Source organism: Oryzias latipes, chromosome 7 (genome assembly GCF_002234675.1).
Source record: "Oryzias latipes chromosome 7, ASM223467v1".
In the NCBI taxonomy this organism is placed as follows: domain Eukaryota; kingdom Metazoa; phylum Chordata; class Actinopteri; order Beloniformes; family Adrianichthyidae; genus Oryzias; species Oryzias latipes.
In genome coordinates, this window is record NC_019865.2 from 27,431,430 (window position 1) to 27,446,802 (window position 15,373).

General features: G+C 37.8%; 1 protein-coding gene across 1 annotated transcript; it reads left to right on the plus strand.

Moving 5' to 3' along the window:
• Window positions 1–8,119: 8,119 nt before the first annotated feature.
• On the plus strand, window positions 8,120–15,100 carry fam187b (family with sequence similarity 187 member B). The gene is made up of 5 exons (XM_020704935.2): window positions 8,120–8,384; window positions 11,525–11,802; window positions 12,061–12,417; window positions 14,495–14,733; window positions 14,853–15,100. The coding sequence occupies exons 1-5, from the start codon at window positions 8,199–8,201 to the stop codon at window positions 15,077–15,079; spliced, it is 1,287 nt and encodes a 428-aa protein (XP_020560594.1). The 5' UTR covers window positions 8,120–8,198; the 3' UTR covers window positions 15,080–15,100.
• The last annotated feature ends 273 nt before the right edge of the window (window positions 15,101–15,373 follow it).

Sequence of the window (15,373 nt, forward strand, 5' to 3'; positions counted from 1 at the left end):
AAAAGAAAATATAAGTCAATACATGACTTGGAAAATAAGATTTAAAAAGGGGAATGGAAGAAGCGAAAGCTTATAAAAATCCAAACCCCCACTCAACAACACTCATAACAACAAAACAACGAAATTAAACATTTGACATAATAACGCTAACATACAAAAAAACACCTGATGACGACAGACAGACATGCCCAAAAACTCCGACCAAACACCAAACCCCCTTATAAAGGAAACAAGATGCCTCAGATGAAAAAAAAACAAGAACAGAATAAAACTAAATAAAACAAAACAACCACTTTGGTAAAGATCCTTCCAAAGTCCAAGACTACACATACTCATCATTGTTACATTGCATCTTGGTACACATTCATTATATATCTTTTAAACATAACTTTAAAATGAACAAGATTTTTACAAGTTTTCATGTTGTCCGATAAATTGTTCCAGAGTGTGACACCCTTTACTGAGATACACATCGATTTTAATGTTGTCCTTATTTTAGGTTGACAGAATTTGTTGATTCCTCTCAATTTATATTTATTAACAGCATGTCTGTTTTGAAATAAAGATTGAATGTTAGTCGTCAGATAATTTATTAATGCTTTATACATGATTTGGGTCGTTTTAAAATCTACCAAGTCCTGCAATTTTAGATTAAATGTATTAAGAAAAAGTGGACTGGTGTGCTCATTATATTTAAGTTTGTGAACTAATCTGATGGCTCGCTTTTGGAGTATAACTAAAGGATGCAAATTAGTTTTGGAGCAATTTCCCCACACTTCAATACAATAATTTACATATGCCATTATAAAGGAATGATACAAAATAAATAAAGCGGATTGGTTATGCATCAAGCTACACCTTTTCATCAAACCAACACATTTAGCCACTTTAGAACGTAAATGATTTATATGAGGTTTCCAACAAAGCTTGTCATCAATAATTACATCCAAAAACACATGTTTATGCACTCTCTCAATTGGTGTATCATTAATAATAATTTCCACTGGCACCTCCTTGCTTTTCCTGCTAAAGAGCATAAATTTAGTCTTTTTTAGATTCAAAGATAATTTGTTTTTACCAAACCAATGTTTTAACTTGTAAAATTCCTGCGTTATGTCACTAAGAAGTTTCTCTAGATTCTGCCCTGAACATAAAATGCTGGTATTGTCTGCAAAAAGTATGAATTTCATAATGTTTGACAATTTGCATATATCGTTAATATAAAGTAAAAACAAAGTTGGTCCCAGAATTGAACCTTGAGGTACTCCACATATGATATTCCTATTTCTAGATTTAGTATTACCAATCTGAACAAACTGCTGTCTATCTTCCAGATAGCTCTTTAACCAGTTTTGTGTTACTCCTCTGATTCCATACTTCACCAATTTCTTCAGTAAAATATGATGGTCAATCGTATTGAAGGCTTTCTGTAGATCAATGAAAATTCCAATGCTGAATTTATTTTTTTCAATACAGTTGGTAATCTCTTCCACAAGTTCGATTAAGGCAAATGATGTAGATTTTCCTTGTCGGAAGCCATATTGACTGTTGAATAGAAGATTGTTTTTCTCCATAAAGTTAAGTAATCTGAGATTAAATAATTTCTCTAGAATTTTTGAAAGCTGAGGCAATAAAGAAATTGGACGGTAATTAGTAAAACTTTGCTTATCCCCTGTTTCAAATAAAGGAATTACTTTGGCCGTTTTCATTTTAGTGGGAAACTGCCCACATTTAAATGACAAATTAAAGATATGAGTAAGTGGTTTGCTAATAGCTTCAGCAACATTCTGAATTGTTTTCATATCAACACCATCCGCATCCTGAGATTTTTTATTACTACATGTCCTAATAGTGTCTAATACCTCACTCTCATTAGTAGGCATGAGAAACATTGTCTTTGAATTTGTCTCAATCAAATCACACGGAGATGCATCAACAGTTTCAATCTTTCTGGCTAGTTCAGGTCCAACATTAACAAAAAATCTGTTAAATCTATCTGCAATTTCTTCTTTGTCACTAATAACCATGCCACCATCCACAAAAAACTCCGGATGAGATGAAGTGTTTTTACTACGCCCAATTATATTATTCAATGTCTTCCAGATACCCTGTATGTTGACTTTGTTACTGTCAAGTAATTTAGAGTAGTACTCTATTTTCCTTTCCCCTCAAAATATGAGTTAATTTATTTTTGTATTTTTTATACTTCAGTTCTGACTCAGTGGTCCTGTATTTCAAAAATCGTTTGTATAGGTGATTTTTCTTTTTGCACGCATTTATCAATCCATTTGTTAACCATGGAGTATTTACATATTAGACATATTAGATATTTCACAGAGCTCTTTATTCTTGCGAGTCTACCAAAGGTTTACCCCAGTGTACCATGAATATCAGAGATGAGCTATGAGGCCAGTTCCTCTGACTGCCTTTGGAGCTGCGAAGAGCAGGAACATAATCCTTTAGGGGGCAGGCATCACTGGGCTGACTGGAAAATGTTGAGTGGAAAATGAATAAGTAACACCTCTCCCTGGTCTAACAGCTCTCCTTCAGAGCTGCTTGATCAAAGCAGCTCAAGCTGCCAAGTGTTCAAGTGGAGCAGCACTATGGCCAACAGTGGGGAGCTATGTCTGGTCCTAGAAAGTGTATCAGGCCTCAAAAGAGGGGCTTTTAGAGAGAACTGTGTGTCTTTGGTTGGCATTCTGATGGCAAAGGGAGGCTCAGATAAAATGAAAGCTGTGTTTAACATAAAGAGATTGCTTTTCCGAGCAGGGCCTTGGATATTACTCCATCTGATATCAGCTCAGTTTATTGAGTCAAATGTTCTTGGAGTTCTTTTACTGAATCTAAAAGTTTGCTTGAACATAAGAAATGAAGGCCAGGGAACAGATCAATAAACAGAATGTCGCAGTATAATTCAATGTTTCAGTAAGCCCTGCTATAAATACTAAAGTATAAGTAAAGTACAGGGTGCACTTTCAGCAAACACAGTTGGACAGAAAGAGGAAGTTAAAGCAAAAAACTAATGGCAATGGTAAAAAAAAAGAAAATCGTTTAATTCAATTATGTGAAACACAGGTTTTTGGAAAAATTAGATCTATGATGAGCTACAAGCTGATAACCCATATGATTTACACTCTTTCAGTTGCAAAAACCCATACAGCTCATTTAAAAGACCTTCATCAACTGAACCTTTTCTGAGAGGATGTCAGGTCTAACGTGTTCTTTAAAAGTTGACACCACATGCAACAAACCCCAAAGATTCTTCTCCAACAATACAGTTGCCTTTGCACCAACATTTAAAAAATAAATCACCATTTAGAAAGAATATATTTGATTTTTTGTGAGGTTACATTAAATTGCATGTTAATAAACTGGAGGGAAAAAACAACCACTAATGAAAACTAACTTAACTTTTATTACATCTTTTAGAAAAAACTGCTGCAACTTCCACCTTTTTCCTCAACAATTATCACAAAAATGCACGTGAGATTGTGGAGGGACTGTACATCAATACAGACAATAGAGTTTCTCCTTTTTTAATTTTTGGATGCTGGTGTGACGCGGGATTTTTGTCAAGGATAAAGTGTGCCTTGGCTCAAAAAAGGTTGACAAACGCCTGCATTAAACTAATAAAAAGCAAGGTGACCTGCTTATAGAACCAACATGTCTGCATAGAAATGAAGTAAGACAGGATCGATGAGTCAAAAAACATTGAACCCTAGCACACACAGACAACTGTTTTCCATCTTAACCCAATGAACCTCTCTTAAACCATAAATGTTTCACAACCATGGCTCCATAGCTGTCATAATGTTAATGGTTGCCAATTTATTAAAATATGTCCTGGTCTCCATTAAAATCCGTTTGCTTTTATGCTCAAACCTTGCCATTAGATGGAAAAATGTTTACAGAATGAGATGAAGCCATCGTAACCTTCTTTTTACACCATGTTTTATGGTCGTGAGTCATTTGATAAAAACACTCTACAACAGAAAGACTCTCAGGTCAGTCAGCTGCTTGGTGGAGTAAAGACCCCATTTGTTTTTCAAAGGAAATATGAAAATACCTGTTTTTATTAGGGGACAAATTGTAACCATCGTGACTCAGCTCCCTTTTTTTTCATTACATTTTTGGTTCAATAGTATTCTAGTTTTTTGGTTGGAGTTGGAAGGTGGATTTTGATTTTGAAAACTGACACGCCGATTGACTTTCAATGCAGCCATGTGGATATGACCCATGTGAGATCTCTGACATTTGCAAAAACCCGCTGAACCCACTGTTGCCCTTTGGAAGAGGTTTTTGTCTTCACTGAAAACATTATTTATGTGACATTTCAAAAACAAAACATCATTTATAGGAGTATCAGAAGGTCCTTTGCTTTTATGGAAGATATAAAATGACATTTTTAAAGATAAATCAAGGTTTCAGAAAAACATTTGACATTTTTTTTCTTTCTACTTTTCTACTTTTGGATATTTAATGTTTGCTTGACAAGTTTTCATACCAAAAGGTCAAATCTGGGAAGTCTTCAGGTCTGAGCTCAATGGATTCAATTAAGGTATTGAAGTTTTTTAGTTTAAATATTTTAGGGGAAAAATGACCAAAGAAAGAGTCAATAATAGAACATGCTTAGTGCAAGTCTGAACATCAAGGATCAGCTGAAAAAGTACTAAAGAGGGATGGCAAGAAGCCAACAAACATTTTTTGTAGAAAATCCATTTAATCGGAGTAGTTTCAGCTACAAACAGGAGTAATTCAGAAAGGAACAAGTGGGAGGGACCATTTTTGACCATTTGAGGGACCGTCCACCAAATGTACATGTTTAGTGAAGAAATATAGACATAAATAAACACATGAAGAAAATCGGAGATTAAAAAAAACAATAAAAGTGCAAATACACATGTATTTATAAAATTATTTGTATGCTTCTGATAAAAGAACTGTTAATCTTGCTTTGTTTTTTTTATTTATTAATTCATAGATTTTGACATTTAGGTATTTGTGGGGGGACTTCCTCAATGCAGCATAGTGTAGACACTTTAATTAGAACAACTACTTGTTTAGTCCACAGTCTGAGATTTTCACATCGGTAACTTTTCAAATTGAAACCAGATCATTTGTGAGGATGGTGGTTTACCCTTGTGCTATCCTAGGCACTTTAACATTGGGAGTTGGGTCATCTAGACCCACTAGACAGTGTACTGAACCCTTTTTCTTCAGTGATTTGTGATCTTCACTGGTGTCCATGGATTACATGAAATCTTTCCACCTTTATCCACCTTTGTCATGGTAGGGAGAACACGTCAATGTAATGGTGGGGTCATCTAAGATAGAACAAGGGTTACGCAAGAAACTGCTGCAAAGTCAATCTGCATTTCCAGATTTTGGCTATGTCCAAGTTCCCTCCATGGACACCATGCTCACTACTTTTTTTTAATGTCAAATATGACATCACCACTTTCCCAAATTAAAAACATAAAAATATGACCATTTTCCAAACATTTTATGACTCCACTGCTTTTCTTATGATGAAAAACTGGTATTATTTTTTAAAGAAATTTTAAATACATTTTTGTGACGTGAAAAATTGTTCAAAACATGCATTGTGGTCTATATTTACCAATCTAGTGAATGGCGAAGACTCATTTAGCGCTTCACTACTTTCTTAGAAGGCCCAAAGCGCTTTACAGTCACAGTCCCATTCACCCAATGACACACACACATTCACACACACTGATGGCGGGCAGCTCTTCTACTGAACACTGGCACCAAACTTTTCCCACTAGGAGCAATGTGGGATCTGGTGTCTTGCCCAAGGACACTTTGGACAATGACAGCAACCAAATCTGCAATCTTCCATTCAGGGGTTGACCGCCCTACCTCTGTACCTTGGCTTGTGAGCATCCATGCTAACTGGTTTTTCGCAGAGACTTCTGGGAAATTTGAAGGGCACCCGATTTTGGAATTGTAAATTTGGACAGCTCTAGAAAAACTGTCAAACGAACATAATGCACTATGTAATGAGTAGTAAAGGAATTTGAACTCGACCATTAACATTACTTTGAAACCCCCATCACCCCAGACAGCAACTTATTCTAAAAGCAGGTTAGAGATTGTATGTCACTGTTCATCCATCCTCCCACACTAATACAGCTTCCTTTAAAGCAGCTAGTCCTAATTGTCAAAGCGAATTTGGGACAAATTCTGAAATAATGCCACTGTTAATCATTTTAATTGTGGAATATGAATAGTGGCAAAGTAAAAAAAATTGTGTCTTTGTTCACAAACCATAATCTCTCAGTTGAACTGAGTTTTGTTGTATGACTTTGACATAATTTATCACTTAAAGAACAAAAAGTGGCTTTAAAATGGCTCAGCTTAGTCTTTACAATGCTCCTATATGTCATTTTTGAATAATTTATGTAATAAAAAATCAGAAGTACAGTATTTTCTGCAGTGATGACTGTCGCCATGGTAATTAAAACACAGGGAAACATGGGGACTACACATTTCCTTGTCGAAGCTGTTGGATATCATCCCCAGTCTCTTGCTGGTGTTGTGCAGTGAGGGTTGGTCAGCAGACACGTTGTGCTGTCATGAAGCTGCAGGCCTGTGTGTCATCACTCCTGGGGGGGTAGGGGTAGCGCTTCATTAAGCTAATTTATTTCTGCTCTGTAATGTTGCATAAAAAGTGCTCACAGCCTCACTGTGGGAGAACACAGGCGAGGAGTTGAGGAGTGTTTGAATCCCAGACGAGCTCATGTGAACAGGGAGTCATGAGGCTCCACATTGACGCAGAAATTTTGACCTGAGGAATTTTTATTTTCCAGTCAATTTGGGGTCACGTTTCCAGGAAAGTTACAAAAGGCAGTGGTGCTGCTGGTGACTTTGGTGTCAACAACTGACATCATCCACCCACTCTGGAAAGCCACACGAAGCTAAAATCTCCAGAGAACTACTCCAGCACAGGATGGGATGAGGATGATCTAGGTTTTTTTGGGTGTCTGAATCTACAATTCTATAAAATCCAGTGCCCTGGAAATTTCCCAGAAGTCTCTGTGCGAAAATCTAGTGTGCATAAATACTTCCTAGTTTGGCCAATATAGTCCACAATGCATTGCATTTGATCAATTTGTTTTTTGCAAAAATTACATATTTAAATTGTCATCATCAAAACACAGTCTGTTTATAGTCTTCATAAAATGTTCATATTTATCAGGTTTTTCACTTAAAGAAATGGTTGACGTCATATTTGCCATTAAAAAAGCAGTGAGCGAGTTACACTAAAATTTAGGGCACAAGATAGTCCCGCACTATCTATTTTTTGGCAGTATGGAGGGCATTTGGACACAGAATTTCTGCTGCAATTGAAATAGTAAAGCAGCTCATGGGCTTCTCCTCCACATTCTAGGGCAGCCTGCATTTAATATTTTAAGACGATGAACACCTTTGTGTCAGTTATCCTTAACCAAAATTAAATGTTCCAAATGGATTCAAAACGAGTTTTGTCTTTGCCTTTTCTACAGCTTTCAAAGCACACGATTACAGTAACAATACATAAAATCTGGTCAGGTGTGATAACAGTTATTATTCACATGTGTATTTTTAAGTATGTCCCATAATTGTATTTGTTTTGAAAAACATGAGTGGACTGATAAAGCAAAAAGCCAATATTTAAATTCCAGAACGAAAGAAAAAAAAAATCAGAAAATTCAAAAAAGCAACGCTTTTATTCAGAGGGGCCTTAACTACACGAAAAAAGAGAAATGTGTCTGCAAAACTTATCATATATATTTTTTATGTTTAAAAATCAAAATGAACCTTAAATACTTTACCCAGTAATATAATATTCTGTTGGCTTTTACTTAGAATGTTATTGGATTTTGCTAGCACTAGTAATTATATTTCTTTAAGAACAACTTTAATATTTGTCCATAATATATTTTATAAATGCAGGACAACATGGAGTTTCAGCATCTAGATCTACATTAGAAGTCAAAAACTATATTTTACATTTTTTTTAAAGAAAACTATGATTTAGAACATTTTTGTTATATATAATATACCAAGCATTAAATCAATTCTATAATTTAAAAATAAACATGTTTGCTTTCTAATCATTTGTATTTAACAAAGGTAAAAAATGCTTTTTTTAAGTAACAGGGATTCTTTAACTTTGGAAAGATCTAAAAAGCCAAATGCTCTGGATGTTAGTTGTCCCGATCCTTCTTTTTCTGCCCTATGGGGTGTGGACTTATGAAGCCCCGGAGGATAAGCAGGATGTTTTTGCTGTCAAAGCCTGTCCAGCATTTCTGACCTTTGTGAATGTTGCCTATTTAGCTGGAGCCACTGTGGAGCTGCTCTGCCACTGCAAGCCTCCGGAGGTAATGCTGATTTTCACAAGTTGTTTTATATCATTGGTTTTATTTAGCGAATCCTTTGAAATGAATTTGTTTGACTTCTCCAAGCTATTTTCCTTGAATGGACGTCGGTTTTCGGTTCAATCTGTTTGTGTCCGAAAGGCCAAAGCAGTTACAATGAACTCAAAAAAGCCACAAACTAAACTCTGGACACAAAGACTGTAAATTAATCTGATTGTTATGTTTAACAAAAAAAAACTCCTGTTGTAATTTAAGAATAAGGATCTTGAAGTGAACATAATCAAGCAGGTTAAACATGACAGTCACAACAAGACAGTTGCATGGTTATTATAGTTAACGAAAACGAACGAAAAAACTAAAACTAGAACTGTAAAAACATTTTCGTTAACTGAAATAAAAATAAAAACGAGAGTTTTAAAAAAAACGAAAACTAACTAAAACTGTTTGTTGTGTGTATAAAACAAACTGAAACTAACTAATATTAACCCCCAAAAATCCTTTGTTTTCGTCTTTGTTAATACATAAGTCTTTGGGGTTGAAATAAAATCTATTTACTTCACGCTGCTAGTTTTACTGTGTATTTGACCCCTACGGCATCACGTAGTCTGTGACGTCACATGATGTCTGTCAGACACTGCCGGCTAGCGTGGTCATAGACATTTACATGAGCGTGATGGCTGCATTAAAAGTTGGGAGAAAGCGGGGGAGTCCTATTTGGGACTTTTTTGAATATAACAGCGTCGAAAACAAAAGTAAGTGCCTTGTAGTCGAAGCAGGAGACAAAATTTGTGGAACGCTCCTCAAAAGGGAAAAATCCTACGAATCTAAAAGTACATTTAAAAAGCGCACACAAAAACGCAAATCAACAGTACCTAGACAAGCTAGCCTGTCGCCCGCCCTCCCCCGAAAAAGAAGCGAGAGCAGATAACGTAATGCTGTTATCGGCTGTTGTATTTTAATTTAAGGATGGTTGTCCTTGAGTCCTCTGAAAAATAAGTGTTTCAAAATGTATCTTTGATTGAGTTTTTATCATACAATACTTATTCTGGTGATTTTGAATCAAGCACCTGACAAATATCCTAATTTACAAAAAAAAAGAAGAAAAAACTAAAACTAACACTAAAACTAATAAAAACTAAACTAAAACGAAGCAATTTCAAAAAATAAAAACTAATAAAAACTAGTAAAGCTGCCTCTAAAAACTAATTAAAACTAAATAAATTTAAAAACAAAAATTCAAGACGAAATAAAAACTAAAACTAATAAAAAATCCGAAACGATTATAACCTTGGACAGTTGGAGGCTGACTCCACTCTTAGCTCAGATTTGAAAAATGCAAAAAACAAAAAAACAAAAAGGGGGGGGGGGGGTTCAGGGGAGGCAGGCTGAACAAGGTAGGTGTCGTCTGCATTAGTGATTGACAGTGACAGTGAAGTTAGCTTGAAGTAAATAGAGGATCTTTTCATTGTTGTCTAAATGAAAATAAGGAAAAGATCATAAGGTTCAGGAGGCCCGGGCGAGCTGCCTCCCCATCCCGCAGTGGCTCTCTGTCTTCCGGCCAGCCAGCTGCCCAAGGGCCGGTTTAGCGAGCAAGCTACCTCCGCCGCTGCTTTTGGTGTGACGAAGCGCCCTCAGGAGCGTTCAAAGATGGGTGGGGCTTTTATAAAGGAGCTGAAGAGCATGACGCGAAACTTCTGAAATGCCGTGGGACTTACACCAGTTGCACAATCACGAAGTTCAACTTTACTACCTTGTTTCAACCACAAGGGGGCAGCACACAGACGGTTTTAGACTACAGTGATCCCTGGCTATAACGCGGTTTAGTTTTCACGGTTTCGCCACTTCACGGATTTGCATCGTGCATTGTGTTCTGCATTCTGATTGGCTAAAAAGTCATATTGCTTCTTTTCTATTCTCTACCTGCGCGTCAATAACGTTGCAGTTTAATATGTACACTTATGTAAAACAGCTTGCCAAATTTAAATTACATACGTGCAAATTTTCTAGCAATTTCGAGTTTCTCTAAAACCCATAGAAAAAAGAGCAACAACAACTGCCTATCAGTATGTTCTTCTCCCGAACAAACACACCTGCACCGCGGGCTTCAAGAAGAAAACACTGCAGAGTGAAGTCAGGATGCAGCGGCTCAGTCTGAAGAGCAGTGAAATACACCTGAGTCACTATACGTCCGACTGTACTTTTTTTTTTTTTAAATATTTTAAATTGTCTCCCGTTTAATCCAATTACTCGGGTCGCGGTGGGCGGGGCTAATCTCTGCAATTTGAAGCCTTTTGTTCACATTGATGATTCAAATTATTATTTGACAGTACAGTACAGAAGTTATTTGTTGAAAAAACGTTTCTAAAGTACTTTGATTTGTGAAACAAATGCTTGAGCCTGTAAAATGGTTTGTTCTTTCTTTTCAATGTATAATAGAGTATTTAATTGTATAATAATTGTAAAAAAAAAAATAAAGGTTTCTACTTCCCGGATTTTGCCTATCGCGGGTTCTTTTTGGAATGTAACCCCCCCCCCCCCCCCGAAAAACAAGGGTTTACTGTATAATTCCAGGATCTAAACAAGTTTATTTTACATTGCCATAAATTGGGCAAGGACCAACAGTCAGCACTTTAAAATCCCCATTTGTACAAGTACAAGGCCAAAGAAAAAGGTGATTTACTGTTAAGTTACCCTTTGAAGGGGTTTCAAATGGAAATGAGTGTCAGAACATGTCTTTATGTAATTGATGTCTAAAACGCCTCATGTATTGATTGAACAGCCATTCTTGTACAATCTGCTCCCAATAATTAAGGTTACTACAGCTCTTTTAATACTCCTCTCCAAAAACTGTGGTCAGTTTAAAAACCTGTGCATAACTGGGAAAGATGGAGTAGCCTTTTTATCTTCTGCATGTCTGAGTGCATATTTGTGTCAACATAAGATAGATAAGATAAAGATACTTATCGTATCTATCTTATGTTTAGACAAATATGCACTCAGACATGGTGCAAGTTTTCTTTCTCAATTGTTCATATACTTTAGTTGTAATACTGCAACAGAAAGATTTCTCCAAGAAAAGGTTAACTTGTGATATTAATGTCTTAGCTTCTCATGCTTTCTCATTGTTTGTTGTTGTGTTTCAGGTCCAGTATGTTGTGTGGTTCTTTAGGAAGCATCGGGCCAGCTCCACAGAGACCAGAGCCCTCACGGATCACCATGGCAACAGGCTGCAGGATACGAGCGAGGTCCTTCACAGCAGTGACCTGCGGAGCCGATTCTCAATCAGGCTGTTCAGCCTGCTGGTCTTCAGAGCCGGGCCCCTCGACTCGGGCGTCTATATCTGTGGCTCTGCTCACAGAGACTTCTTCTTTGGTTTTGACCTGGACATCCAGGAAGTTCACACTCTCACTTTTACTCCAAGGTTAGCACCAGAAGAGTGGGAAAGGAAGTATTTTAACCTTTTTGATTGCTTCTTGCAGCAATTTTATCAAAAATTGTAAAAAGTTAATTCATACAGCTAATGTTTTGGGTAAGAAGGAGTTGAAAGAATAAGATTTTTTTGGTTTTTTAACATAATTTGAAGCAGAAAAATTAGTACTTTTAGTTAAACAACCAGAGTGAAAAGCTTAGTTTTTGTTGTTTTTTGATTGATGATAAATAAACAATACAACTTTTCCAGGCTAAGTCTGCAAAATCTTAAGAAGAAAAGCCAAGAGGAGACGGCAAACAGCCATCCTCTCTACAAGGTCTTTACCAGCTTCCAGCCCTGGTCTCAGTGCGATCGCTGCGGCGTTGAAGGGGAGCAGGTCCGCATAGGACTCTGCTTCGTCCACTCCCACATCCTGCATGTGCGCTACAGGTGGACCAACCAGTCAGTGGCGTCCTGTGGTTCTGAGGCAGTTCCAAGAGCTTTTACCCAACTCAAGCAACGCAAAGTTGGTCCAAAGATGGAGGTCAAAAGCTGTCAAGTGGCTTGTCCAACTGAAGCTCCTCCCCCTTCCAAAGTAATGGCTTTTACTGCTTTTCTTGGGTACAGGTGAGCAGGTTTTATCTCAAACTAAACTGTTTCCATCAAAAAGCTCAAATCAGCTATGAAAAGAATGTTAAAGAAAATATTTTTTAATAAATGGTACCTTTGGGCTGCACGGTGGCGCAGTGGTTAGCGCTCTTGCCTCACAGCAAGAAGGCCTCTGGTTCAAGTCCCAGCTGGGGGACATGTAAAACACAACATCAATGGGGGGCCTTTCTGTGTGGAGTTTGCATGTTCTCCCCGTGCATGCGTGGGTTTTCTCCGGGATCTCCAGCTTCCTCCCACCATCCAAAAACATGCTTCATAGGTTGATTGGCAACTCTAAATTGTCTATAGGTGTGAGTGTGAGTGTGAGAGTGAATGGATGTGTGATTGAGGATATTCCACCCTGCGACAGACTGGCGACCAGTCCAGGGTATCCCTTGCCTACGCCCAAGTGGCTGGGATAGGCTCCGGCAACCCCGTGACCCCGAAAGGGAATAAAACGGTTAAGAAGATGAATGAATGGTAACTTTAGTTACTGACTTTAGTTACTGAGCAAGGACTTCTGTTAGTCTAAACCAAGTACATTCAACTTGTTCTTGATCGAGTCCATAACTTGTGTTCAGTCTGTATTCAGACTGCGGTCAAGGGGACTGTCCTGTTTCAGACTAAAGGTTGTAAACAAAACCATGTGACTACAGATCTTTTAACTCATTGGTCAGGAATTACGAGGGCCTGGCAAAGCAACTAGAGGCAGAAATTAAAAGTCCTGTGCTTTTAGTTCGTCCAAACTTTATATTTCGCTGACCAATTTTGAGTGTCTGTATTAGTGTCAGGCTCAACACTTTTTACTGCTACTTTGATCTGGTGGAGAAATGCTGCAGGGCTGTTACTGACAAGAAGACAGCTATGAAAGATACACTAGAAGTGTTTATGACAAATGGATTGTCAGGAAGACAGTGAGAATGAACGTGGATCACGTTAAAAGTTGTTTTAATGAGCCTGCATCATCCGACCACATTTCATTAAGTTCCCGTGTCTCATCGTTGTGGTGTTATGGCATTGTTTTGAGACAATTCTGTTAGAAACTACAAGGTAGCTTTTAGGATGACGTCAAATCAGTGCCTGTCGGGCACGTTTTGCGTAACAAGACACAGAACTGCGCGTCAGAAAATTTTTAGCGGCCTTAAAATAAATGTTCTAACAAATAAACAGTTAGACTCTTTTTTTCTGTTTGATAACTCGAAAATCGTTGCTTTTTATTTGTGTCGCTCATTTGGTGTTACATTCCAAGACTGTTTATGTCGGCAACGGTGGCTGTTTCGGTTCAGTTGCTCCGGTCCGGAAACAGGCTGAAGAATCTCAGAGCGATTGGAGACGAACCGAAACTACCTTGAAAGATGGGTCAGAGAGCGGTTCCTGGTTCTGGACCAGGGTCCGCTTGGGTGTATTCTGACTGAAAATTTGTTTCAGATTATTGGGGGAAACAAACTCTGGTTCTCTTTAAGTGAACAAAATGTGTCCAGTCTGAACACCCTTAATGAGTTGTTTATTACAATCCAATAATGTGCAATTTCTTCTTTTTTATTTAATGAAATGTCCCAATTCGTCTAATAAAAGTGGTAGCTACAGTTTTGGTTGGGAAATTCATAAGAAAAGCTAAAACGATTAGATTAAAAAAATGTCGAAGAACAAACATTGATTGCCAAACAAAGTTCTTTTTTCCTCCTCTAAATGCTGTATTGATGGGCTACTGCAGGCAACTCATCCCAGACACCAACATAAAAATACACAATGATCTTAAAAATAAGAAAACAAGAAGGATATTAGTTAAATTACAAATTTCCAAAGCCTGTTCTTAAAAGTTTAGACATGCAAAAGCCTCCAGCTCCAGCAAAATGACTCTAGGAGCATTTTACAGAGCTGTCTGAACTGGATCAAAAGGCCAAGGGGAACTTTTCTTACCAAGAATCAGATATATTCAAAGAAATATTATCAAATACATTTTATTTAGTTTGTCACTCATTTTCATATTAAGTGCATTTTTGAAATACATGTTGGCACTCGTGCCACAGTCACTGATTTCTCTTGCATACTACAGTTCTGCCTCCCAGGTGGCACAGATTAAGGTGTTCCACCTGAACCACCCAGCAGACACGGTCCTCACCCTTGGATGTCCCGGGGCTCATTCTGACATGGCTGTGGCCTGGGATCAAGAATCTACACCCATCTATCGGTTCCATCACCCATCAGCCGGTAACATCAGGGCCACGTCTGCCAGACTGCTGATAGATACGGGGCACCACCTTGTGTTCCAGCCTGCAAAGACACAGGATTCAGGTATATTTGCTGCATAAACGCAGCATATTCACATCAGCTCGGTTTCACAAAAAATGTGGCCGCATGCCAACTGTAAAAAAATACTAAAAGATTTTATGTTATATGCCGTTTTATATAAGGTGTGTACCACTGCTGGCTCCAGGGTCGTCGCGTCGCTGAGATCCATCTGCTGGTGTACGCTCACTTGGGCCGTGGAAAGTCTGTGCTGTCGGATCCTGAGCTCCCAGCAGCTGCTGAGTTTGTCCTCAAGTCTTATGCTGTCATGACAGCGTTGTTTCTCCTGCTGCTGTTCTGCAGAACTGCATTCAGACTGATAAAGGACAGCACAGCTCATCACGTGGATTAAACTCAGCTCCGTGCGCTGCCAGCTCCGCCTCATTTGTTTAAGAACAAAGTAAATTCGGTAACGCTTTCTTTTACAGTACAGTACTTACAGTGTACTTAAGTGGCATTTACGTGGTACTTATAGTGTAACTACTGGGTACTTACAGGGTATTTAAATTGTATTTTTATGGAATTTATTGGGTACTTACAGGGTATTTAAATGGTATTTTTATGGAATTTATTGGGTACTTACAGGGTATTTAAATGGTATTTTTATGGAATTTATTGGGTACTTACAGGGTATTTACATGGTACT

What these genes read in the sequence shown, in the direction of transcription:
- fam187b (XM_020704935.2), top strand. Translation starts at nt 8,199, where the DNA reads ATGCTCTGGATGTTAGTTGTCCCGATCCTTCTTTTTCTGCCCTATGGG. An exon ending in ACTCTCACTTTTACTCCAAG is followed by an intron (nt 11,803 to 12,060) that starts GTTAGCACCAGA and finishes CAACTTTTCCAG; the next exon opens with GCTAAGTCTGCAAAATCTTA. An exon ending in TGCAAAGACACAGGATTCAG is followed by an intron (nt 14,734 to 14,852) that starts GTATATTTGCTG and finishes GTTTTATATAAG; the next exon opens with GTGTGTACCACTGCTGGCTC.